General features: G+C 34.2%; 1 protein-coding gene and 2 non-coding genes across 5 annotated transcripts in view; 1 reads left to right on the forward strand and 2 right to left on the reverse strand.

Annotated features, from left to right (window-relative positions):
- The window catches only part of Eps15 (epidermal growth factor receptor pathway substrate 15), a 128,642-nt gene that overhangs the window by 73,190 nt on the left and 28,515 nt on the right, over positions 1-26,937 (forward strand). For all 3 annotated transcript variants that reach the window (XM_076860432.1, XM_076860433.1, XM_076860434.1), the window contains exons 13-19: positions 171-243; positions 12,945-13,106; positions 13,500-13,697; positions 19,966-20,169; positions 22,855-22,968; positions 23,156-23,246; positions 26,134-26,169. In XM_076860432.1, coding sequence (XP_076716547.1) covers positions 171-243; positions 12,945-13,106; positions 13,500-13,697; positions 19,966-20,169; positions 22,855-22,968; positions 23,156-23,246; positions 26,134-26,169 — 878 coding nt within the window. The remainder of the gene's footprint in view (positions 1-170; positions 244-12,944; positions 13,107-13,499; positions 13,698-19,965; positions 20,170-22,854; positions 22,969-23,155; positions 23,247-26,133; positions 26,170-26,937) is intronic.
- Positions 8,006-8,203, reverse strand: LOC143405387 (U2 spliceosomal RNA). Its single transcript, XR_013092087.1, has one exon. It is a non-coding gene; the product is annotated as a U2 spliceosomal RNA (small nuclear RNA).
- Positions 11,308-11,417, reverse strand: LOC143405381 (small nucleolar RNA ACA64). The gene has a single exon (XR_013092081.1). It is a non-coding gene; the product is annotated as a small nucleolar RNA ACA64 (small nucleolar RNA).

The following is a 26,937-nucleotide window of genomic DNA, read 5'->3' on the forward strand; positions in this document are numbered from 1 at the left end:
GATTTCTATTCCATAAATAATTAAAAGAGGGTAGAAAAATCTGCCCTTCATTTAAAAATTGAATGTTTGACTATGTATTTAAAAAGCGATTCAGGATTAGGAGGATGGATAACCATACCAGCTGTAGCTGATGTTCTCAAATATTCTTGCATTGTTTGCTGGTCTTCTAGGGAAAAGAATAATGTGGAACAGGACCTTAAGGAGAAAGAAGATACTATTAAACAGAGGACAAGTGAGGTTCAGGTAGGTGAACTATAAAATTCACTATTCCACTTCTGATTTAGGAATATTTTTTAAATGTATAAGGTCACTTACTATTTGACGGATATGGTATTAGGTTTAGGGAATATCTGATATTTGTATAATACAAATGTCTTTCTTTTGTAAAATGATTGTTCTTGCTTTGAATTCTGGCCTTTATTATAGTACAATGAGAAAGCAGAATTTTTCAGTGAAGATTTCTAGTTTTGAAAGTATTTTTAATGATATTTACCTGCATAGTATATCATTAAAGGTAACTTTGAATGACTTTTGATATGAATATTATTATACCAACAAAATTAAATGAGTGAGGTCATCATCTCATCATCATGAAAAACCAAATTGCTTTTCTCATGCATATGAGATTGTATTAACTAGGAGATCTACTGTTTTCAAAGACTGTTTCTCGTAATTCTGCTTGGGTAGGAGATGATATAGAACAATTTAAAATAACATTTTATATGTTGCTTAACAGCCAGCATATCTTAACTTTGGTATAAAGAGATTTAATTCATTTTCACTAAGTTCCTTGTTAATTAGTTTCATTTTACAAATAAAAAAGGTAGTAAAACCTGCTTATATTTGGGAAGTGATATAAAATGGGGTGTTTCAAACATTAAAAACATGGAAAATTGGGCAGTGTTTCATTTAGAGCAGTAAACAATTCATGTGGCCATTTATTGGGGTACCATTTCCTGAATGCTACACTAGCACATACAGGAGGAGATGCCAGTAAGAGCCCATGGATGGGCATTTCTTAGTGTGTTACTTGTATGTTGATTCCCTACTTATAATAATACTTCTAAATAGGCAAAAGCTCTAAATTGTTAGATCCATTGTTTTGTTTTGATGTGGTACGTTCATTAGGGGTTGTCTGTCAGGTAGATTATGCTAGGGTACAGAGAATGATTTACTGAAGGATTGAGGAAGAAGCCAGAGACATTTCTAGATAGTTGATTCTCTGATTGGGTGACTGCATTTATTCTATATACTGGAATTTTCCTAAAAGCAATGCCAAAGTTAAGATATTACCACCAGTATATTTCTCTTTCTGGTAGTGAGATTACGTGTAGGAGGATCAGTTACTTGAATCATATTATTTTTGTGCAGTTTTTAAGTTTCTTAACAAATTCTAGAGTCATAACTTTAAGCAGTTATTACTGAAAATAGCTCTGAGAATGGAAGACAAAAATCTAAAAATATTTTCTTGGTCTGAAGAGATATAGTCTTTGATATCTTGGCCAGCTTCTAAATTTAGCCAGTTTCTCTTTCCAAGTGCATAGGTTCTTGTGATAAACAATATTTTGTTACTTGAGTACATCCATCCATTGTTTTTTTTCCCTATTGCATCTTTTGAGCATGGGAATTTAAATAACCAGATTAGAAGAGCACTAAACTTCACATTGTTCCTTTCAGGCTCAATGAGTTATTCTTAAATATTTAATTCCTTATCATTAGAGAAGTTTCATTATCAGAATTTCTTTGTGATTTGCTTGTTCTTACTTAATGGCAGTAGTAAGGTATATGTTTAACCTTAAGCTTTGTGAAATCCAAAATGTGTGATTGACACAGAAAATCCACATTGCTGAATTTTTCTGCGTAGGGTGCTATAAGTACAAGGCACATGATTAGCATAGACTGAGTAGTAACGGTTGAACATAAATTCCTTAGAAAGTAATGCTGGATTGGGCTGAGCTCAGTGATAGAGCACTTGCCTAGCCCATGTGAGAGAGACCCTGGGTTTGATCCTCATCACCACATAAAAATAAATAAATAGAATAAAGGTATTTAAAAAAAAATTTCAAGTCCTAGAAGATCCTTTGTAATGTGGACTTGATCTAAAAAAAAAGTATTGCTGGATTGATTAAAGCCTTGGGTTAGTAGATTCATTACTCATTTTATCCCAACAGAAGTATTTGTTTTTAATGGTAATGAGGCACTAGACTTAGAATGATAGTAATTGATATATATAAACACTTAGAACTCTACACTTTAGTAATCATTTCCTATTTTCTGAAGCACAAGACAACTTGCCAAAAATGGTAATAAGTAGATTTCATTATATTAATTCTGATGTTACCTGTTGATAATGAAGCATGGACTAGGAATAAAATGGGTAATTAAAATCTATAAGCAGTTTGACTCTCAGTACTTCTTTTCTGACAAAAGTAATTTATTAGAGTTATTAACAGAAGCAGACTTTAAAAAGTATGCTTCACTGCTTCTTTCTGACCCCACTTTCTAATCAGGAAAAGAAAATTTGACCTATCAGTGAATTTGGATTAAGTTCAAACCTGAAGATTTTTCGCTTAATCCAAATTTGTTTTTCTGAGTATTCTTGATTTTTTTCCTTATTACTAAAGTCACAAATAATGAGTACCTGAGTTCACATCTTAAGCACAGAAACCAGACTTTCAAAATCAAAATTAATTTTTTTTGTTGATTTGTTTATTGTGGGGTTTTTTTTGTTTTGTTGGTACTAGGGATTAAACCCAGGACCTTTTGACTAATCAACAAATACCTAGGGATTCACTCTTATTCAGTTTTTCATAAAGTTTTATAGCAACAAGTTGGAAACAAACTTGAATTTAGTTCCTGGTTCTATGACTTCCTAGGTTTGTGATCCTAAATAAATAATTTAATTATCCTATGCTTCTATTTTCTCTTCTGTACCAAACATTTCAGAGGTGATACAACAATAAATGTTCTGTTTATTTTTATTATTCTTTACCATACAGTCACCTCTGTACACGCACCTTTCTTCATCAACCTTTTTTTTGTCTTACCTTCTAACTTCACATAGAACTCTCTGCACATAGGACCTGCCAATTTGTATATACCCTCATTTGGCTTGGCTATTGCTGTCACTTTAGCTACCACCTATTTTTCTCTACTTTTATTTCTCTGTGCGACCATTTTTTTCCCTTCCTGTTTTTTCACCAATCCTATATAATCTGCTATTTACCTGTTTCCCTGTGCTTTATTTTTTCTCCTAGAACCAGCAATCTTAAGTAATCACTGCTTTCTTGGGTTATATGCTTCTAAATACCTTCCTACCTTTTTTTTTTTTTTTTAACTTCAGTTGCCTTTGTGAGGATCAGATAGACTGTGTGTGTGTGTGTGTGTGTGTGTGTGTGTGTGTGTGTGTATCTTTCCCTCCTTAATGTCAGGTGCCATTCCCACATCTTCAGTTAACCATTTTATATTTAACATTTCAAAGTCAGTATATCTAAAATGAATCTATTTTATTGAAAAAAAATATTCAGGTTCAAACTTTATTATTTTTATCAGTTCTCTTTTTCATTGCTGTCACCCTTTTCACCTATCATGTATAAATTCACAGTCAGATCATAAGTGCTCATTCTGACCTCTTTTTCCTTTCTTCCTAAACCAATTTTAGTACCATGACTCAGATATAAAAATCTTTATTGTTGCCCACTACCACTGTTAATGATGAGAGATTGTCATATATCACCGATATATCTGAGGTAGAAGAAAAAATGAAATACAGACCCTCCTTCATACTAGTCATGTTTTGATCATCTGACTCTGAACTATATGCCATATATATTTCTCCTCATTATCTCTACTTATACCTTGTGTTGTTATACCCTGCTTATATAAATTATACCGATGCCTTAAAGTTTAGCTCAAATTGCACCACTTCTCTTAAACTTTCTCTTTTCTTGCTCTTTAGTCTATATCAGTTTTTCCTGTATTTTTCCAAAGGAGTGTATATCTATTTTATTGCATATACTTTATGTTCCCTTATAGTGCTAGCTTGGTGTGCGTGTATATAGATTCCAGTATCCTGAGTTCTTTGAACTTAGGAATTGTGCCTTGTATCATCTCTTCTATATTTGGTAATATGTTATTAGATGGAGGTTAATGAATTGATTGATTGATTGATTGATTTTAGTGCCAGGGATTGAACCAAGGGGCACTTTACTACTAAGATATATCCCCAGCCCTTTTTTGTTTTTTATTTTGAGACAGGATCTTGCTATGTTGCTTAGGCTATCCCTAAATTTGCTGAGGCTGTCCTCGAACTTGTGATTCTCTGCCTCAGTCTCCTCAGTTGCTGGGATTATAAGCCTGCACCACTATGCCTGGCTAGATGGAAGTAAATTTAAGGAAGCAGTTCACAAAAAAAATGAATAAACTTTGATTTTGTGCATGAAACAAATAACAGGAAAAGGCACACCCAGAAGCCACAGGCAGAAAGGATTGGAAGCATAGTAGGTGTCATTGAGTTCATAGTAACCTCATGTAAAAGAAGATCCTAATTATTTGTACTTCATCAGTTAAGAGTAATTCTGAATAATTGCCCATATTGTTTTCATTTTAATTTTAATTCACTTAGTTGGTTTTTTTCTCAGAGGACGAGGGATGATTTATTTTAGTTAGAAATAAAATTAGATATATGAGCTCAACATTCTTTCCCTGGCGATAATGCTCTTTAGAATACACTGGGAAATAGATGATTAGGAAATAGAGGAAGTCTTGTTTGTGGGGTTTTCTAACACTCACCTCATTTAATAGGCTTCCTTTCTGTTCTTTGACTTGAACAACTTGCTCCACAGTTGATCACCTTTTTTATTTTAAGAATAATCCTGTAACTTCTGTTTTGAGTGTATATAATAATGTTCCTGATTATTTCTCATTTGGGGTTAGTCTGTAAAGGTTTTTTTTTTTTTTTTTTAAGATAAATAACACTTTTTGTGAGATTACCAAAATTCCTCTTGTTATCTTTAATAATTCTTCTGATGTAGAGATATTACTATAAAAATGTGTCTGTATATATGCTTTGTTTTTTTTAAGCAAAACATATTGCCCTTTTGTTTATTTTCACACTGTATTTTGTAAGAAACAGTCAGAAACACATTCATTTTGTTAATATTTTATAGGTTGAATTCTTACTGGGGATTGAACCTAGGGGTGCTTAACCATTGAACCACATCCCTAGCACTTTTTTTTATTTAAAGATGGATGCAATATCTTTATTTATTTTATTTACTTTTATGTGGTGCTGAGGATCAAACCCAGTGCCTCACATGTGTGAGGCAAGCTCTCTGCCACTGAGCTATAACCCCCAGCCCCGCCAGCACTTTTTTATATTTTATTTAGAGGCAGGATCTCATTGAGTTGTGTGGAGCCTCACTTTTGCTGAGACTGGCTTTGAAATTGTGATCCTCCTACCTCAGCCTCCTGAGGTGCTGGGATTACAGGCATGTGCCACCAGGCCAGGCTTACAGGTTGAATTCTTAAGTTACTTCTTAGTTGTACATCCGACTTGGGTTACTAAAATTAATTATTTTATTCTTTGATATATCGAATATCACTTGATAGGGTGTGGAAGAAGGGAATGAATTTGTCATTTTCAGTAACCTGAATGATTTCTAGAAAATAGGACATTTTTCTTAAGCCAAGATTTTCAGCTCAAATATCCTTCATTCATGAATGAAGACTCTTGGATATGACTGGCTTTGGTATTTTTCTAAAACAAACTTTGGCATTGTATTACATTAATCTTGTTAACTTCATCCTTGCCATTCTCTAATTGCTGTTATCCTCCTCCTTTTGTTGTTGATAGCTCTGGGAGGCAGGTAGAGCATGATCAAGGAAGATAAAGAAAAAGTATCTGCAAATGTCTTCAGTAACTCACTTGAGGGGATGATATTTGAAAGTGCCGAGTTCATGCTTTGAACCAGGAGAGTTTTTTTTCCCAAATGGCCACCTTAAGATTAAGAGAAAATTATCCAGGTTTGATAGAAGGTACTTTTTGCCAGAACCTGCCACTGCTGTATTTGAGATGTGGCAGAAATGGGTGAGGGGGACATGTATCAGTTTCTTTTTAGTTTCAGGATAAGCAAAATAAGAGTCAGTATATCTAAATGTACTGATAATAATGTGGAAATTGCATTACAATGGTGGTCACAAATTAGCAAGTACAAATAATTAGGAGCTTCTTTTACATGAGGTTACTATGAACAGTATGAAAAAGTCTGATTCAGTGATACCTACTATGCTTCCAATTTACTGTAAGAATGTGTCTGTATGTATGCTTTGCTTGTATTGCCCTTTTGTTTATTTTCACACTGTATTTCGTAAGAAACAGACAAACACATTCATTTTGTTAATATTTTATAGGTTGAACTCTTACTGAGGATTGAACCCAGGGGTGCTTAACCATTGAGCATTAATGAAACTAAAATGAAATTTGATTCTTAATTCCTGTTAGCATATTATATTTGCAACTGTTCATTTTTACTTTTTTCAGTTTAATAACTTTAAATCTACTTACTGAACATGAAGATCTTCTTGTTTATGTTAGAATTTTTGTAGAAGGTATTTTTCATTTTAGAAATAGACATGAAGAGGTACGAATTTTAATTAATTTTAATGTGGACATGTATCCAGCTCTAAGTATTTGTGAGGTGTTTTCTCAGTAACCTTTTCCTTAAGGCCTATACTTCCATGTTGCCTTGTAGATTCTTACTGCAGCTAAGAGATGAGAAAAGGCAATAAGGTGGGGAAATTTGAGCTATTATGTTTGCTCTTTAGAAGAGAAAGTACAGGAATGAGTAAATATTATACTGGTTTGTTCATACACTTTCCTTTTATGTACATAGGTCTTCTGAGGTTATTATATTTAAATGGATCACCAAAAATGCCATTTTTAAAAATGTGATTCAGTTTTTTTAAAGGAAACCAGCATTAATCCTATTATTGGTAATTATTACATGAAAATTTAGTCACATCAGAAATTTTTATATTGGTTTGAAACCATCAGAAAAACAGCAAACTTGTTATTTTCTGATAATATCATGGGAGCATAGTAAATTTGTAAAATACAGAAAATTATAAGGAAGAAAAAAGAGAACCTTTCTATAGAGAACCATCATTAACATTTTAAAAATATTCTTTTTAGTTGTAGATGGACATAATACCTTTATTTATTTATTTTAATGTGGTGCTGAGGTTCAAACCCAGTATCTCACATTGCTAGGCAAGCATTCTATCACTGAGCTACAACCCCAGCCCCCATTGTTAACATTTTGCTATATTTTCTAAGTAGACATAAATGGCTTTATATTTATTAACATACTATGTATACCTTTCTGTTCAGCTTTTAAAAGTTATTACTGTACCCTAGACATTTTCTTATACCTTATGATCCTTTTTTTTTTTTTTAGTTATACATGGGCACAATATCTTTATTTTGTTTATTTATTCTTATGTGGTGCTAAGGCTAGAACCCAGGTCTCACACGTGCGAGACGAGCCTCTACCACTGAGCCACAACCCTAGCCCGCCTTATGACCCTTTTAAGATCCATTGTATTAGGGTTGAGGTTGTGGCTCAGTGGTAGAGCACTTGCCTAACATGTCTGAGATGCTGGGTTCAATCCTCAGCACCACATAAAAATAAAATAAATAGGGCTGAGGATATAGCTCAGGGTGTGTGTGTGTATACAAACACATATATATGAAAATATTATGTCCTCTACAACCAAAAACAAATTTTAAAAAACCAGATCCATTTTATTTTTTTTCCATTGGATTTGCAATAAAAGAAACCAAAATTACATGTAATCATAAAAACTAGATATTATTAGAGATGTGAAGTCCTAGATTTTTAATTGGGAATGAGGCAGAATGGGAAATTAGACTAGAATACTTTCTGGTGGGGATAGATAAATAAGTTTTACTATTCCCACCTCTAACTTTTTTTTCTTATCTTTTTGTGTGTGCACTGTTTTTGGAGTTACTGCAGTGTCCACTCAGTGCATGGAGTGGATGGAACAAGCACCTATTCTATCTCCTATTTCCAAAAATCCATTTAATATATTTAATGTATTGTCTGGGATAGAAGATGTATCAGATATTAAACCTGTAGGAACAGATACTACACTGAACCTTAGCAAAAAGCTGAAAGGTGATCTGAATAGCTTTAATTAAAGGGAAAGAGAAAAATCTTTTCCCCCCCAGGAATTGAAAAAATTCTTTGGGATCAGTATATTACTACATGTAAACTATGTGAATATTTTATAAACAAAGTAAGGAATGTTATAATGGGTTATGTATCCAAAATAATAAAATTACTGTAGTTGACGGTTTAAAAATATTGTATAACTAAATTTTAATAATTTTTCAGACCATGTAGTTTTTCAGGCTACAGTTGGCCCTCTGTCCATGAGTTCCACATCTAGCAATTAAGCCAACCACAGATTGAAATTGAAGTATTTAAAAAGTTCTATGTGTAGTGAACATGTACACATACAATGTCTATTTTTTTCTTGTCATTATTTCCCTAATCAATACTGTAAAACAACTGTGGACTTGATATTTACGCATTACAGTCATACCTCAGCAATAAGGTGGTTGCAATTATAGTCCACCGCAATAAAGTGAATGTCACTATCAAGTGAGTCACTTGAACTTTTTGGTTTCCCAGTGCATATAAAAGTTGTGTTTATACTATACTATTTAATCTATGGGATGTGCAATAGCACTATATCTACAAAACAATGTACACATCCTACTTTAAAAAATATTGGTAAAAATGCTCACTATCTTCTGAGTCTTCAGCAAGTCATAATCTTTTTGCTGGTAGAGGATCTTGCCTTGATTTTGATGATGTCTTACTAATCAGGGTGGTAGTACCTTAAGGTTGGCATGGCTATGGCAGTTTCATAAAACAGTAATGAAGTTTGCTGCATGGATTAATTCTTCCTTTCATGAAAGATTTCTTGGTAGCATATGACGCTGTTTGAGAGCATTTTACCCATAGAACTTCTTTCAAAATTAGAGTCAGGGGGCTTGGATTATGGTTCAGCGGTAGAGCGCTCACCTAGCACAGGCGGGACCCGGGTTCAATCCTCAGCACCACATAGTAATAAAGGCATTGTGTTGTGTCCATCTACACCTAAAAAAATAAATACGTATAAAAAATTAGAGTCATGGGGCTGGAATTGTAAATCAGTGGTAGAGTGCTTGCCTGGCACATGCGAGGCATAGGGTTCAATCCTTAGCACCACATAAAAATAAATAACTAAAATAAAGTATTGTGTCCAACTACAACTAAAATTTTTTTTGTTAAAACTTGGGGTCAGAGGCTGGGGATGTGGCTGAAGCGGTAGCGCGCTCGCCTGGCATGCGTGCGGCCTGGGTTCGATCCTCAGCACCACATACAAAGATGCTGTGCCCGCCAAAAACTAAAAAATAAATATTTAAAAAAAATTCTCTCTCTCTCTCTCTCTTTAAAAAAAAAAAACAAAAAACTTGGGGTCATTCCTCTCAAACCTGCTTTGTCAACTAAGTTCATATAATATTCCAAGACCTTTATTATCATTTCAGCATTTTTTTTTTAAAGAGAGAGAGAATTTTTTAATATTTATTTTTTAGTTTTCGGAGAACACAACATCTTTGTTTGTATATGATGCTGAGGATCGAACCCGGGCCGCATGCATGCCAAGCGAGCGCGCTACCGCCTGAGCCACATCCCCAGCCCCTCATTTCAGCATTGATCATAGCTTTTTTGCCAGGAGAGGAAAACACTTTTTTTTTTTTTGACTTATCCTTAAGAACATTAAATTTTATCATGTGGGGTTGGGGTTGTGGCTCAGCAGTAGAGCACTCACCTAGCACTAAAAATAAATAAATAAAATAAATGAATTGTTTCCAACTACAACTAAAAAAAAAATTTTAAATATTTTATCATGTGATTATGGCAATTCAGTCACATCTTCAGACTCCCCTTATAATTCTAGCTCTTTTGTGCTTTCTACCACATCTGTAGTTACTTCTTCCACTGCTTTCATCTACCTCAATAAAATTAAAAGGGCTGAAGGGATGTAACTCAGTGGTAAAGCACCACTGGGTTCAATCCCAGTATTTAAAAAAAAAAAAAAAAATGAAAAAGAAGATTTTCAGTTCTTTTGGTGCTTTAACCACTCAGCCACATCCTTAACCCTTTTTGTTTTTGATTTTTGAGACAGGTTCTAAGTTGCCGAGGCTGGTCTCGAACTTTCAATCCTCCTGCCTCAGCCTTTGGAGTTGTTGGGATTTGTAGGCATGTGCCACCACTCCCTGTAAGAATTAACATCTTTAAAGTTGGGTGCAGTGGCGCATACCTGTAATTCCAGCTGCTTAGCAGGCTGAGGCAGGAGGACAGTGGACAGCTTTGGCAATTTTAGTGAGGCCCTAAGCAACTCGGCAATATTTTGTCTGTCTCTAATTAAAATATTTAAAAGGGCTGGGGATGTGGCTCAGTTGTTAAGTGCCCCTGGGTTCAATTCCTGGTACCAAAAAAAAAAAAGAATTAGATCTTTGATTATTCACTAAATCCTTATGGAGTACAGCAGTGAATAACACAAATATTCCTGCTTGCTTATATTTGTGTGGGAGAGAGACCAAAAATAATTCACAAAAACATTATAGCCCAAACTAGAAACAGTAAATGTCTGTCAGCTGCAATATCCATCATATGATGAAATACTACTCAGCAATAAAAAGGGAAACAACAAATAAGCTCCTTATACATGCAACAACACATGAATCTATAAAATGTTATACTGAATATAACAAGCCAGATATAGTAGGTTGCATATATGATTTTATTTATGTGAAATTTCTATAAAATGCAAAACTGTAGTAACAAAAGGCAAATTATTAATTGCCTGGAGCATGAGGTGGAAGTGGGGATTAACTGCAAAGTGTCTAAAGATAAACTTTTGGAGTGATGAATTATTCTAAAGATGAATTATGATTGTTGTGCAGGTATATAAATGTATTATACTTACTGAAGTGTACACTTAAAATATACAAATTTTATGTTATATAAACTGTTTTAAAGCTGTTTAAAATAATTATATGCCAAGGTTGAAAATGGTATGTTAAAATGAAAGAAGCCAGGGCCAGGTGCAAGGGCGCATGCCTGTAATCCCAGTGACTCAGGAGGCTGAGGTAGGATGATCGCAAGTTCAAGACAGCAAATTAGTGAGGCTCTGTCTATAGAATCTAGACTATAACAGCATTGACACTGGAACTGAGAGGCCCTGGGTTTCACCCATCCACACCAGGCAGTGGACAGTGAGCTGAAAACTGGACAGCAAATGTCATCCACAGCCACAGCCCTTTTTAAATTTTGAGGGTCTAGCTCATTTCCCCAGACTGGTCTCAAGCTTGCAATCCTCCTGCCTTAGCCTCCAAGGAGTTTGGATTACAAGTGTGGACACCACCCCAGCTAGGTTTCATTTTTTAAAAAAATATTTTTAATTTTAGTAGACATATAGTAATTGTACATGTTTTTAAGATACAATGTGACATTTCAAATACCTTTATACAATGTAAAATGGCCAGGTCAGGGAGTTGACTTATCACCTCAGACATGTCATTTTGTTATGGTAGAACATTTAAAATCCTAATAGCTATTTTGAAATATTTAATGATAGTTGTCAACTATAGTTATCCTACTATGCAATAGAACAAAAAAGTAATTCCTCTTATGCAGTTGCACCTCATTGTCTATTTTCCCACTTGCTTTCCTTCCCCAGGCCTTCCCAGGCTATGGTAATCATTATTCTAGTCTCTACTGTGCAACCACCTTTCTTACTTCCACATACAAGCCTCAAGAGTGTATGATATTTAGCATAGGTTTTTAATAGTGGTTGATGTGCTGAAAATACATAGAAAGGTAGCATGAATGGAAGCAGGGTTATCAGCTGGAAGGCTGCTATCCAGAAGAAAGATAAAAGTGGCTTGCCAAATTGGCATGAGGCCGGTGGGGTGTGGGGGACAAGACAAAAAACAATCCCATTTATTTGAAGGAAGTAGCAACAGGATTTGCTGATGTATTGGAGATGAGAAGTGAGAGAAGTGAGAGAAGAAGATGTCATATTTTCTTGACTAGAAAAACTGAGATGTGGGAAGATTGAAATTAAAGAAGATTTTGGGGAAAGTGCCAGGAGATCTATTTTCAACATGTTAGTGAAGCCCATAGCTGCCTGGGGCCAGTTTTTTGTTTTGTTTTGTTTTCAATTTTATTTTGTTTTTGCAGTCCTGGGGATCAAACCCAGAGTCTCACCTATGCTACCACTGAACTACATCCCCAATCCTGAAGGATAGATTTGAGTAAGCATATTGGATATCTAAATCTGGAATTTAGGGAAGGAGTTCTCAAGTAAAGATTGTATATAAAGCTAGGAGTGGAGGCGCATGCCTGTAATCCCAGAGACTGGGGAAACTGAGACAGGAAGATAACAAGTTCAATACCAACCTCAGCAACTTAGTGAGGCCCTAAGGACTTAATGAGACTCTATCTCAAAACTAAAAAAAAAAGAACTGGAGATGTGGCTCAGTGGTTAAGCATCCCAGGTGCAATCCCTGGTATGGTGGTGGAGGAGGTTGTCTTCCAAAACAATAAGAGTTTTTTTCTCTTAAACTGGATTTGTTTATTTATTTTTAAAGATATATATATTTTTAGAGATGGACACAATATCTTTTTTATTTATTTATTTTTTATGTGGTGCTGAGGATAGAACCTAGTACCTCACAAGTGCGAGGCAAGTGCTCTACCTCTACCAAGAGCTATAACCCAGCCCCTCCTAAGTTGGATTTAAAAATTAACTTAAACTTTCCCTGCCCCCAAAGAGAATAATATATTAATTTTCTTATATTTCAGGATCTTCAAGATGAAGTTCAAAGGGAAAATGTTAATCTACAAAAACTACAGGCTCAAAAGCAGCAAGTACAGGAACTCCTTGATGAACTGGATGAGCAGAAAGCTCAGTTGGAGGAGCAACTCAAGGAAGTCAGAAAGAAATGTGCTGAGGAGGCTCAGCTGGTAATGTCAGGCTACTTATTGCTGCCTACATCTGTACCTGAGTTGTTTTTCTTGGCTTAAAATGAAAATATTCTCTACTTTTGTTATTATTCTCATTAAGTGACAATCTCATCAGCAGTTGGCATATGAGGGAAATGGAGTAAGGTTCATCAGAAATTACAGGCTCTCTTTAGTGGAAATAGAAGAACCCTGTTGTAGAAGGCAAAGTTTTTCCAGATAGTTTGGAAGTAAAATATCTAACCTTCAACTCTCCTCTATACCAATACCCTTTTCTGCCAAAACCATACATCAAAAAACACCAAAATAGTAAACAAAGAAATAAGTACATTATTAACATTTTAATGACAGCTCTTTTTTAATTCCCATTTCTTCTTATTCATCTCCATATTATAGATCTCTTCTCTAAAAGCAGAAATAACTAATCAGGAATCACAGATCTCCACTTATGAAGAAGAATTGGCCAAAGCTAGAGAAGAGCTAAGTCTCCTGCAACAAGAAACAGCAGAATTGGAGGAGAGTGTGGAGTCAGGGAAGGCTCAGCTGGAACCTCTTCAACAGCACCTACAAGATTCACAGCAGGAGATCAGTTCAGTAAGTCTTTGTAAAGCAATAAATAAGCCCAATTGGACTGTCAGCTGACCTCTCAGTCAACTTTTGATCTTTCTCCCTCTGCCTACTTTATTATTTATTTTTTGGTTATTAATCTAAATAGGTTTCTTGTCAGTTACACATTAAAATTATATATCCTGTACATCTCATGCTCATTGGAGCAGTGAGTAAGAGTGTGGGCTTTGCATTGAGATGGGCTAGGTTTTTAAGGGCATAACAGATCAGTGACTTACAGTAAATTTAGAGTTGTAAAAATGTAATAATTCTATTTTAGAACATTTCCATCTCTCTCAAAAGATCCCTCATACTTATTTTTAGTCAGTCTCCATTCCTACCCTCAGGTAACAATTAATCTGCTTCTTGCCTCTATAAATTTGTTTTATTGTATATAAATTTTATCTCAAATGGTTTTCTTTAATTAAAAAACCCAAGGAAAAAAATATTTTAAAGAATATTTATTCATCTAGTAGCATTCCCAGTAGGATAACTATTTTGGGTTATTCATTTATTGAGGACCAACCTACACTGGGACGAGAACTGCCACTAACTAGATGAACCACCTTAGGATCAGATTGTCTTTAAAATTGGAGAATTAACAAAACACCAACTTCTGAGGGCTAATGTAAGGACTAATGAGGCAAAACCCGTGAGATATTTTAGTATAGTGTTTGGAACATACATGCTCAATAAGTGTTGCTTACTTTTATAAGTAATAACCTAGTGTCTTATTGTTCTAATTTTGAAAAAGGTTTTTCTGTTTGGGAAAAACTTTTATTTTTTGAAATTAGAAAATTGTTTCTTCTATAAATAAATTTGGGATTTTATGATTGGTCCCATGTATAAATCCTTTGCTTTTTCATTTTTAGCCTTTACTACATGGAGAATTGACATTTTAGTTATCATGATAGTAAGATGGTTGGTTACATAAGAACATAGAATTCATGTCATTTCCTTCTTTCAATTTGAACTTAAATAAGCTGAGGCCAAGGAAATTATGCTTAAATAATCTTTAAAGGAGCCACATTCATCCAGGTCTTCTGAAACCCCTTTCAGTATTCTTAATTATTATATATAATGAATTCCTCCTTTCTCTGCTCCCTCTTATCTGGAAGGTGAGCTTTTGGTGGACTTTGTTATAATAATGGTTAAGATTTTTTCCTGCACATTTATTTATATGTTGATCTCTTCTAGTAGATTTTCCTTTCTGTTCTAGGAGCTTACACAGTTTTTTTTTTGTTTTTGTTTTTGTTTTTTAATCGGTCGATTAGCACAGTTCTTATTTCAGTGTAGGTCCTCAGTAAGAAGATAACCCAAAATAGTTTCCCTGGTTGGTAATGCTACCAGAAGAACGGATATTCTTAAAATAGTTTTTTGGTTTTTTAAAAACTCGTTTGTTGAGGTAGAATTTATATATCATAAAATTCTAAGGTTTTTTTTTCAAAATTGATTTTATCTAAAGGGTTTTTTAAAAATATTTTTTTAGTTGTAGATGGACAATCGTTTATTTTATTTATTTATTTTTATGTGGTGTTAAGAATCAAACCCAGTGCCTCATACATGCAAGGTAAGTGCTCCACTGATGAGCTACAATCCCAGCTCTAATTCTCAGGTTTTAAGGGTATAAATCAGTGATTATTCAGTAAATTTTGAGTTGCACAAGCATCACAATCCAGCTTTAAAATACTTCTTTTATTCTTAAATGATCTCTCCTTCTCTTTTTTTTTTCAGTCTTCAATCATTTTTTTTTTTAAGAGAGAGAGAATTTTAATATTTATTTTTTTTAGTTTTCGGCGGACACAACATCTTTGTTTGTATGTGGTGCTGAGGATTGAACCCAGGCCGCACGCCTACCAGGCGAGCACACTACCACTTGAGCCACATTCCCAGGCCCCAGTCTTCAATCATATAAATTAGCTTTCTGCTTCTTACAGATTTGTCATTTTTGGATACTTCATATAGATGCAGTCAAACAATATGTAATCTTAAGTGATTTTTTAACAGCCATATTTTTGAGGTTCATCTATTGTGGAATGTATCGTTGACATTATGTTTCATTTTATTGCTGAAGATATTCCATTATATATTTAGAAACTATTTCATTTATTTAATGTCCCAGTTAATGAACATTCTTTTTACTTTTTGACTATACTGAATAATGTTGCTGTGAACATTCACCTACAAGTCTCTGTGTAGGTGATTTTATTTCTTTTGGTTGTGGAATAGCTGGCCATATTATAAAGTGGTGCTTTACTTCTTTACTTTAACATTAATAAACTGTTTTCCAAAGAAGCTGCACCATTTTATACATATACCAGCAGTATATGAGGGGTCTAGGTTCTTCTGTCACCAATACATTATAGTCCTTCTAATAGGTGTAAAGTGGTATCTCATAGTGTTTAACTTGCTTTTCCTTGATGAGAAGTTATCACTTGTCATTTGTTGAGTGCCTTTTCATGTACTTATCAGCCATTTTTTTTTATCTTCTTAGATGAAATGTCTATTAATGTCTTTCATTCATTTCAAAAATTAGATTATTTGTCTTTTATTATTATAAGTTTCTAGCATGTTCTGGACCTAATTCCTTTATCAGATAAATGATTTACAATAATTTCTCCCAATCTTTGACTTGTCTTTTCGTTTTCCTTTCTTTGACCTTTTTAGAAAGGGGGCTTCTTTGAAAGGAAGGAACATAAACAAGTAAAGAAGATATTAGAAATCATTATTGAGAAAATAAAGCAATGTGTATGAGCCATACAAAAGAAAACCTAATTTTGGTCAAGATTCTATTAATTGTCTCAGGGTAACCATAAGGATTCTGTTCTAAATAAATTGTTTGATAAGCAGGTATTTCCTCTCACTGTTTCATCTATATGATGGGTTTAATTTTAATTTCATGGTTTTAAAGTTGTAGTGGAGCATGAAATTGATATAATGATCAGGATAAAAAAATTTTTTTAAATGAAATACAGGGCTGAGGGTGTAGCTCAGTAGTAGAAAGCTTACCTGGCATGCATGAGACATGGTGCATTAATTATAATCAGGATAAGTATAACTTCATGAAACTTGTTTCACTAATATGTATGTGTGTGTTATATGTATGTGAGGGTATGTTTGACTACATATCTACTCACATCATATAAATGCATGTGTCTATGTTATGTATGTGTATGTCTTTATGTATACATATACACACACAAATAAATCCAAATGTGTACATATACCTTTACTGGATTAAGGTGTGTAATTGATTTATTTTTATGGGTTAAAGTAAAAGAGTTTATAAGCCACTGCTCTATTATTATATAAAGGTTGTATGCTGTGTTTTATAAATATGTAATATTTTTAGATTGTTTAAACTCAAAATACGATGTTATTTGGTAGATTATACACACACACACAAACACACTTACTTATAACCACTGTTCAGATATATAAAGCACAATACTGATGTTCATTCAGTGAATATATTAAACTTATAGAGTGCATCATTATGGTTGATGTTGGAGATACAAAGTATATAAAACAAAATTTGTAGTTTCTAACCTCAAAGAGCTCAAGATTGTTCATTTAAAAAAAAAAGTGCAGGAATTGTTAAATATATCACAATGGAACCATCATGGTGAAGATTTAAAAAGAATAGAAAAGAAAAGCCCAGGAACTCTGCCAGTTGGCACATTGACATTGTGGGCGTTGGTATCTTGTTTGCTTAGTCCAAAGCCTTCAGTTCAGACAAAGGTAGAGGAAGGAGAAGACATATTGATTCAAGTAAAAGAGAAGGTCTCTCAAGTTAGTCAGAAAGAGGAAAAGATTCAAGTAAAAGAGAAGGTCTTTCGAGCTAGTCAGATAGAGAAAGAAAGCTTAAAGCAGAAAAAGCCATCAGGGGAAAAGTTACAACAGAAGACTGCTACTAACACCTTTCTATCACCAGAGGGCGTAAGTTGTGGCTTTCAACAAAAGACCTGTGGAAAATTATAGATTCCAATTTCAGTAATTTAAAAACCCTATGGGGAAATTAAAATAGAGGGTACAGAGAGGCTTGATTTATGAAAGATCATTAAGTAATTATTCATTTTTATGTTTGCTAAAAACAAAAAGTGGCATGGTAATAAATGAAGGGAATTCAAAAGTGATTTTTAAAAATTACAGTTTATGAAAAAAATGGAAATTACCCAGTAAAATTCCATCTATACTTTTTCAATAGAAACTTTTTGAATCTGCCTTATTGATTGCTTTTTTTTGAGAGAGAGAGAGAGAATTTTAATATTTATTTATTTTTTTTAGTTTTCGGCAGTCACAACATCTTTGCATGTGGTGCTGAGGATCAAACCCGGGCCGCACGCATGCCAGGCGAGCACGCTACCGCTTGAGCCACATCCCCAGCCCCTATTGATTGCTTTGAGATATTTATAAGTTTGCTTTTTGTTATTATAAATGTTAGTATAAACATTGCTGGTGGGACTGCAAATTGGTGCAGCCAATATGGAAAGGAGTATGGAGATTCCTTGGAAATCTGGGAATGAACCACCATTTGACCCAGCTATCCCTCTCCTCAGTCTGTACCCAAAGGACTTAAAATCAGCATACTACAGGGACACAGCCACATCAATGTATATAGCACCAGAATTCACAATAGCTAAACTGTGGAACCAACCTAGATGCCCTTCAGTAGATGAATGGATTAAAAAAAATTGTGCCATATATACACAATGGAATATTACTCAGCAATAAAAGAGAATAAAATCATGGCATTTGCAGGTAAATGGATGGCATTGGAGAAGATAATCCTAAGTGAAGTTAGCCAAATGAAGTTAGCCACCATGAATCAGCCTCCTTATATCAAAAACAAATGCTCTGATATAAGGAGGCTGATTCATAGTGGGGTAGGGAGGGGGAGCATGGGAGGAATAGATGAACTCTAGATAGGGCAGAGGAGTGGGAGGGAAAGGTAGGAGGCAGGGGGTTAGCAAGGATGGTGGAATGTGATGGACATTATTCTCCAAAGTACATGTATGAAGACACGAATTGGTGTCAACATACTTTATATATAACCAGAGATATGAAAAATTGTGCTCTATTTGTATTATAAGAATTATAGAGACTGGGATTGTGGCTCAATGGTAGCGCGCTCGCCTAGCATGCATGAGGCACTGGGTTCGATCCTCAATACCACATAAAAACAAAATAATGTGTCTGCCTAAAACTAAAGATACATAAATAAATAAATGTTTAAAAAAATTGTAATGCAAAATAAATAAAAATAGATGTTAGTATTTTGTTCTTCTATTCATGGTCCCATATAGCATCTAGCTTTTATAATATATTACAATTTATTGAATTCTATCTTATGGATCTTATTATTGTTCCAGGAGTATAAATTCATTTGGATAATGAAATCAAAGACACTTTGAGGGCTGGGAATATAGCTCAATTGGTAGAGTGCTTGTGTCACATGCACAAGGCCCTGGGTTCAATTCCCAGCACCATAAAAAACAAAAACAAAACAAACCACGTTGAGCTGGGTGTGGTGATGTATGCCTGCAATCCCAGTGGCTCAGGAGGCTGAGGCAGGAGGATCAAAGTTCATGGCCAGCCTCAGCAACTTAGGGAGATGTTGTCTCAAAATAAAATAAAAATGAAAATGACTGGGGATGTAGCTCAGAGGCATAACATCCTGGGTTCAAGCCCTGTACACCCCGTCACAAAAAGAAAGAAAAAAAAAATACATGCTTCAAGTGCTCTTTATTTAACATGCTCAGCACAACTTAGATTTAGACAATACTTTCTAGGGCTCTAACCCCATTTACATAGTATAGGACCCTTATCTTCACTCTCCTTTCCCAGTAGAGTACAGCTGCTTCCAAAGCCTTGTCTCTCCCTCAACTTCTGTATCTCTATTATAAAGTACTGTCACTGAGTAGTCTTTTTCTCTGTCATATTGCTATCTTTCCTTCCAGTACTCTGGCCCTTCTTTTTCTAATTCTACCACGAAATACTGCTAGTTCACAGATTCTTTGCAATTTGTAAGAATCGAAATTCTTGGGAAATTTCAAAAAATACCCCAATAAAAAAAGAAATCATGTGTACTAGAGAGAGATTACTGAAATCTTTCCTCTAAGTCATGCTATATTCCCAGAGGATTCTCCTGGTGAAGAGCAAATTTGTTTTTGACCAAAACTAAGGATATAATTATTTTTATGTTGCATGTCTTTCTACTAATAAGTTGTTTTGTAATTTTACTTTGTGTTGACAGATGCAAATGAGACTCATGGAAATGAAAGAGCTGGAAAATCATAATAATCAGTCAAATTGGTGCAGTAGTCCACACAGCATTCTTGTAAATGGTGCTACAGATTATTGCAGCCTCAGCACGAGCAGCAGTGAGACAGCCAACCTTAATGAACAGGTTGAAGGCCAGAACAACCTGGAGTCCGAGCCCATACATCAGGAGTCTCCAGTGAGTCTAATACTTTCATAATCAACTTCAGAAAAAAAGATGGATGCAAATCAAACTTTTGTTGGCATCATACCTAATATAAATATGTTAGTATGCCCTGAGGACTATTGAGATTTCGTTTTTAGAGGCAGAGAGTAAGTTTTGATACAGTAAGACTCACAGCTTTAACTAGTATTAAAATGTAATTTAATTTATTTTTTAAATTATTTATTTTTTTGTTTATTTACTTATTTATTTTAAAGGAGGTTACTGGGGATTGAACCAAGGAGCACTTTACCACTTGAGCTACATCCCTAGACCTTTTTATTTTTTATTTTGTGACAGGGTCTCATTAAGTTGTTGAGCCTGACCTCAAACTTCTAATCTTCATGCCTCAGCCTCCTGAGATTACAGGCATGCACCACTTGCCCAGCTCCTGAAATGTAATTTTAATGGCCTTGTAGAACATATTTAAAAAACAATACTTCTAAAGGAAATTTGTGTGTGTGTGTGTGTAGGGTAGTCTAAAACTCATGTTCTCAGGTAGTCCTCCTATTTCAGCTTTTTGAGTTGTTGAGAATTTATCTTACAATAAGCAGATGCTGCTGCACCTCAACCTGACTTAGATATTAACTTTTTAAAAAAAATTTTTTTTAAGTAGCTGAGGGGATAGCTGTGTGATAAAGAGCTTGCCTAGCATGTGAGAGTTTCTGGATTTTCCCCAGTATTGAAAGAAAAAGAAAAAAAAAAACTAATACCAGAAGTTTTTTAGTTACTCTCATTCAAAGCTGAAAGGAATTCTTTATTATATAATATTATAATATTGAGGACATTGATTTTTACTAGTTATTTAGATTGTGCCAACTATATGTTAGGGCTATAGAGATAAAGTATCTTTAACTTTTTCCTTTAAGCAGCATATAGTCTAGTAGCATGACACTGTGTTAGAAGACTGATAAAAGAAGCATAGTCTTTTCAGATAGGACAGCTGAAAGGCACTCAAAAAAGGTTTTGTAGGGAGTGCTTTGGCAAGTGAATAAGGGTTGAGCAAAGAAGAAGGTGGTACATTCCTCTCAGAGAATCAGTATAGCATGGATACAAGTAGAAGAAAACATCTGTTTAGAATCATGAGAGGTTTTGAGGACATCTTGTTATGGTGAGGAAGATATTAGCAAGAGGTAAGTCTCTCTCCTACTGGGCATCTGCATTTTCTTAAGTACTTTCTCAAAACACACATGTAATATGTTCTACCCCAAACTTGCTGAAGTAGTTTCTTAAATGGAACCAGGTACGTGTATTTTCAAAACAAATTCTATGCATGATTTTGATGTGTGGACCAAACTGGAAAAAAAATGACTTATAGATCATACCTGGCCAGAGGATAAGAAAATTAGCTTCATCTTGAAGCATTGTGGAATTTATCTTACTGCTATGAGTAGCCATTGAAGAATTTAAAATGAGAAATAAGATGATTAAATTTACCTTTTAGAAATGGGGTAAGTGGAGAGTGGGGCTGAACACACAAAGGAGCTATTGAGAACCTGTGAGAGTTGTGTTAGCCTAAATTTAACCAGTTACAGAAGGAATGGTGAGAAGATGACAAATTTAAGAGATATTAAAAATGTAAAACTTAGAGCTGGGGATGTGGCTCAAGCAGTAGCCCGCTAGCCTGGCAAGTGTGGGCGTGCTGGGTTCGATCCTCAGCACCACATACAAATAAAGATGTTGTGTCCACCGAAAACTAAAAAAAAAATATATTAAAAAAATTCTCTCTCTCTCTCTCTCTCTGTCTCTAAAAAAAAAAAAAAAGATGTAAAACTTAGAGACTTCATTATATTTAGACAATGAAGTCATAGATACATGATTCAATATTCTTGTAAGCACGAAAGTCAGATTACTGGATTATCCTTTAAACACATCAAACTGCTGGTATTAGTAAGACTTTTTACTAATGATCTAAATCAAGAAAGCAGTGGAGAGTTGTTGAAGAACTTTTAACCAGAAAGACCATTATAAGATTCATATTTTAGAACTCTTACTTTGGCTACTATAAAGGAGGGTAGATTGAAAGAGTACAATATTGGAGGCAGGAAGGCAGGTGGAAGGCTACTCCTACAGTCTGGATCATAGATGATGATTATATAATGAGTGATAGAGACTGTCTGGATGAAGAAAAGGAGAAAGAAGAATTTGAGAAAAAGAGGTAGAAAGAGCAAGACTTGGACTCTTATTTTAGCTGAAGGATAACCAAAATAGGAAGTGGCTAAAGATGACCTGAACACTTTTGGCTTAAGTGACTTTGATGCTTGGTGACACCATTTTTCTAAGATAGATTATAGGAGAAGAAATCATTCAATGAGTATATTATGTTTGTCTTTTTGTTGTTGTTTTTTAATAAAGTTTGAGTTTCCTTTGTTAGTTTTCTCTGCCAGGTAGAAAAGGACAATGTAGTCTGTAGCAGTAATATTTTATAAGTGGGGTGAAGGGGATAGTTCAGTGTTAGAGCACTAACATAGTGAGGGCAAGGACCTGAATTTGATCCCTAGTGCCACTTCAAAAAAAAAAAAAAAACAAGTGTGTGAGTGTATATGAAATTTTATGTATTTACTAAATCATATAAATAAATATGTTAAAGTATATTTTTATATAAAAAGTGTGTATGCATATGTATGTGTATATTTATTTGTTTGTTTGTTTATCTTGTAGGCAAGAAGTAGTCCTGAAATATCACCTGATGTGATTGATGAAAATGAAGTGGTAACTGCATCTGTTAATGAAAAAGTTTGTCCTGAATTTGACAATGACAGACATGCTAAAGAGGTAAATAATTTTATATTTAAGTACTCTTATCACTAATGTGTTAAATGTTCTTTATGACTGCGAAAATATAATATTTGTTTTTTTAAAGCATGGGTATGATTTAAACATGCATTATTTTATTTTAAAATGTTGTATTTTAAAACCTTGGTTCCTAAAAATTTTTTTTTTAATTTTAAATTATTTTTAGGAAGATCCATTTAAATCAGAACCAAGTTCACTGACAGGTCCAGTTGCAGATACAAACTTGGATTTTTTCCAATCTGATCCTTTCGTTGGCAGTAAGTATCATTTTGTTGTTATAGTTGAACACAAAACCTTTATTTTATTTATTTATTTTTATGTGGTGCTAAGGATTGAGCCCAGTACCTCACACATGCAAGGCAAGCGCTCTATCACTGAGCCACAACTCCAGCTCCAAGTATCTTTTTTTTTTAAATAGTTTTTACTTGTCAATGGATCTTATTTATTTATACGTGGTGCTGAGACTCGAACCTGTGCCTCATACATGCCAGGCAAGTGCTCTACCACTGAGCCATGTCCCCAGCCCCCCAAGTATCATATTTTAATATTATAAGTTTAAGTTTACCCAAAAAGACTTTTTAGTGTGTAAACTATGTAAGAATTAGGACTTCATTGAGAGCATACTCATTATAAGAAAGTGAAAACAAACACTTATAGTTTTAAGTTTGCTAATATTTATCTGCCACAGGCAACTAAATCCAGGACTAAATCTTTGATTATGTCTTAGGGGTCCCTAATTAAGAGTATGTTTCTTGGGGTTGGGGTTGTGGCTCAGTGGTGGTGAGCTTGCCTGGCATGTGTCGGGCGCTGGGTTTGATTCTCAGCACCACATACAGAGAAATAAAATAAAAGTCTATCAACAACTAATAAAAAAAGAAAAAAAGAGTATGTTTCTTTTTCAGAATAAGAACCAATGGAAAAATGGTATAGGCAAGTAGTGGAGATTGTGGAGGTTGGACACTTTTTTTTTTTTTTTTTTTTGGTACCTGGATTGAACCCCGTGGCATTTGACCACTGAGCCACATCCCCAGCCCTTTTTCTAATATTTGGTTTAGAGACAGGGTTTCACCAAGTTGCTTAGGGCCTCAGTAAGGCTGAGCCTGACTTTGAACTCAAAATCCTTCTGCCTCAGCCACCAGAGTCACTGGTATTACAGGTATACGCCACTATATGGGGCTCAAGGGTAAGACATTCTGAAGTTAGCCAAGAATTAGTTGATATCAATGTAAAGTACTTTAAATATCACTTGGGTCAAAGCTCTTTGACATTGTATTTTATTTCCAAAATTAACTTGTGAAACTGATGAGTTTGATTATTAGTTTTAAAGATGTGAAACTTAAGGCACAAAGGCAGAATAAATTACTTAATATCAGAGATGAGCCCAGATACTAAAATTCTTTTTTGAGGGGGTGGAGGGTGTATATTGGGAGTGAACAGGAGTGCTTAACCACTGAGCCACATCTCCAGCGACAGGGTCTCACTGAGTTATTAAAAGCCTCGCTAATTTGCTGAGGCTGCCTTTGAACTTGTGATCCTCCTGCCCCAGTTTCCACTGGGATTACAGGGTTGCACCACCATGCCCGGCTAGAACTCTTTTTTTAAAAACAGCTTTATTGATATGTGTATATATGTATATATATGTGTGTGTGTGTATGTATGTATATATGTATAAATATATATAAAGTGTCAAAAGATATAAAAGTTGTGCATTTAAAATGTACAGGGGTTGGAAGTGTGGTTTAGTGGCAAGAGTGCTTGCCTAGTATGGTCTAGGTCCTGGGTTTGATCCCCAGCATTGCAAAATATAAAGTGAAATAATAAAAACATAATACATAATTTAACAGTTTTAGTATGTTTATGGTTTTATAATCATCCCCACAATCTAATTTTGGAAAAGTTTTTATCACTCTGTAAACTTCATACCTAATAACAGTCACTTTCTATCTCCCAACGCCCAGTCCTATTGCAAAATGGACAAAATGATTTAAATAAACATTTCACTAAAGTAGATATACAAATAACCAATAAACACATAGAAAAAATACCTAATACTGGTCAACCCCCAATAAGATATTGCTTTATACCTACTAGAATGTATATAGTCAAAAGTATAGATAATAACAGGTGTTGACAAGGATATGGAGAAATTACAGCCCACATACACTACTGGTGGGACTGTAAAACTGTGTGGTCTCTTTGGAAAACAGTCTGACAGTTCCTCCACCAATTAAGCAGAATTACTAATTAAACAAAAACTATTGTGTGAACCAATAATACATTCAGAAATGAAAACATATTCACACAAAAATTTGTTCGCAAATGTTGAGCATCAAATCTTTTTGCCCATTTTATATTTGGTTTGCCTTTTTGTTATTGATTTATGAGAGCTATACATATTCTAAATAATAATTCTCTTATGAAATGTATGATTTGCAATATTTTCTTGGCATTCTATGTTGTTTGTTATGTTCTTCATGTGCTATTAACAAAGATTCCTAAATTGGGTAAAGTTCAATTTATTTTTTTCTTCTTCCAAGAGTTTTATAGTTCATTTAGATTTAGATTTTTTTTATATGATATGAAGTGTAGGGGTTGTGTTGTCCCCAAACTTTGTTGCAAAGACTGTTGTTTCTGCACTGTGTATTGTTGGTACTCTTGTCAGAAATCAAATGGCCATAAAAATAAGGGTTTGCCTCTGGACTCCTCTCTCTCTCTCTCTCTCTCTCTTTCTCTCTCTGTCTCTCCTTTGCTTCAGTGAAGCTCAGTGTCTTCATTTCTGTAGATATTTTTTAGTAAAATTAATGCTGTTGTGCCTATCTTTCCCTTCATTTGTAACTTCTGCTTGTGATCAAGGTAAGTATAGTAGGTTCTGTTTCAAATTTGTCTCTTTTGAGGTTTATTTCAGTTCAGCCTTTATCTTTTATTTTTTAAAATTCTTTATTATTTTAAATATTTCCTAAGGTGAATGACATAATTTTATTTGCTTGGAGGTAGAGTTATTGAAACTAACTTAGCTTTAAAAAATTTGACTTTTGTTTAACATGAAAGTTTTTTATGAGTTACCCTTTTTTAAAAAGTTATCCTTTAAGTAATGGTGCCACAAAAATAAATTTTGTTATTTTGATTTCTCCTTATTTTATCCAGGTGATCCTTTCAAGGATGATCCTTTTGGGAAAATTGGTCAGTACATTATTGCATTACATCTTAGCTTTAATTCAGTTCTGCTTATTGTTGGCTTATTTTGTATTTAGGAGAGTTAACAATGTTGGAGAGTTATAGGAAATAAGTTTCCTATTTATTGAGTTGAAGCTGCTTTACAGCCATAGTCTAAAATAAGATGTGCATATGCCTGGCATTTTCAGTAAGAGAGTCATAGGTTCTTGTGAATTTGCTTAATAAACTGTTAGCTGTACTGTGTGTGTGTGTGTGTGTGTGTGTGTGTGTGTGTGTGTATTTGTGGTGCTGGAGATCGAACCCATAACCTCACATATGCTAGGAGAACTATACCTCCAGTCCCAGTTTTACTTTTTAATAATCTTTAATATTGCTTTAAATACTATTGGCTCTAATCTCTCTAGCTAAAGATTAGATGAGCATAATGAATCTACATACTACAAGGTTAGAATATAATTTTATTTTCCTAAGATTATAGCCTATTCATGCGAATGGGGAAAAAGGAAACATCTTGAAGAATTACTCAGTATTGGACTTTTTAAAGTATTCTTTTTCTGGGATTTTTCATTAGAATAAAGCAATCTTGTTTACAATTTAGTTTTGTTTCCTGAACCTGTTCCAAAGTATTGACTGTTAGCTTTAAACTCAGAAAGGGAAATATATTTAAGTTTTTGTTGCTGTTTCCTTTAGTTATGATAGCATAGAATAAGGGCACTTAAAATTAGATCTCTTAAAATTATGTGCTAACTTTAAAAGTAAGTTTAGTAGGTGAAA

This window comes from Callospermophilus lateralis, chromosome 7 (genome assembly GCF_048772815.1).
Source record: "Callospermophilus lateralis isolate mCalLat2 chromosome 7, mCalLat2.hap1, whole genome shotgun sequence".
Taxonomy (NCBI): Eukaryota; Metazoa; Chordata; class Mammalia; order Rodentia; family Sciuridae; genus Callospermophilus; species Callospermophilus lateralis.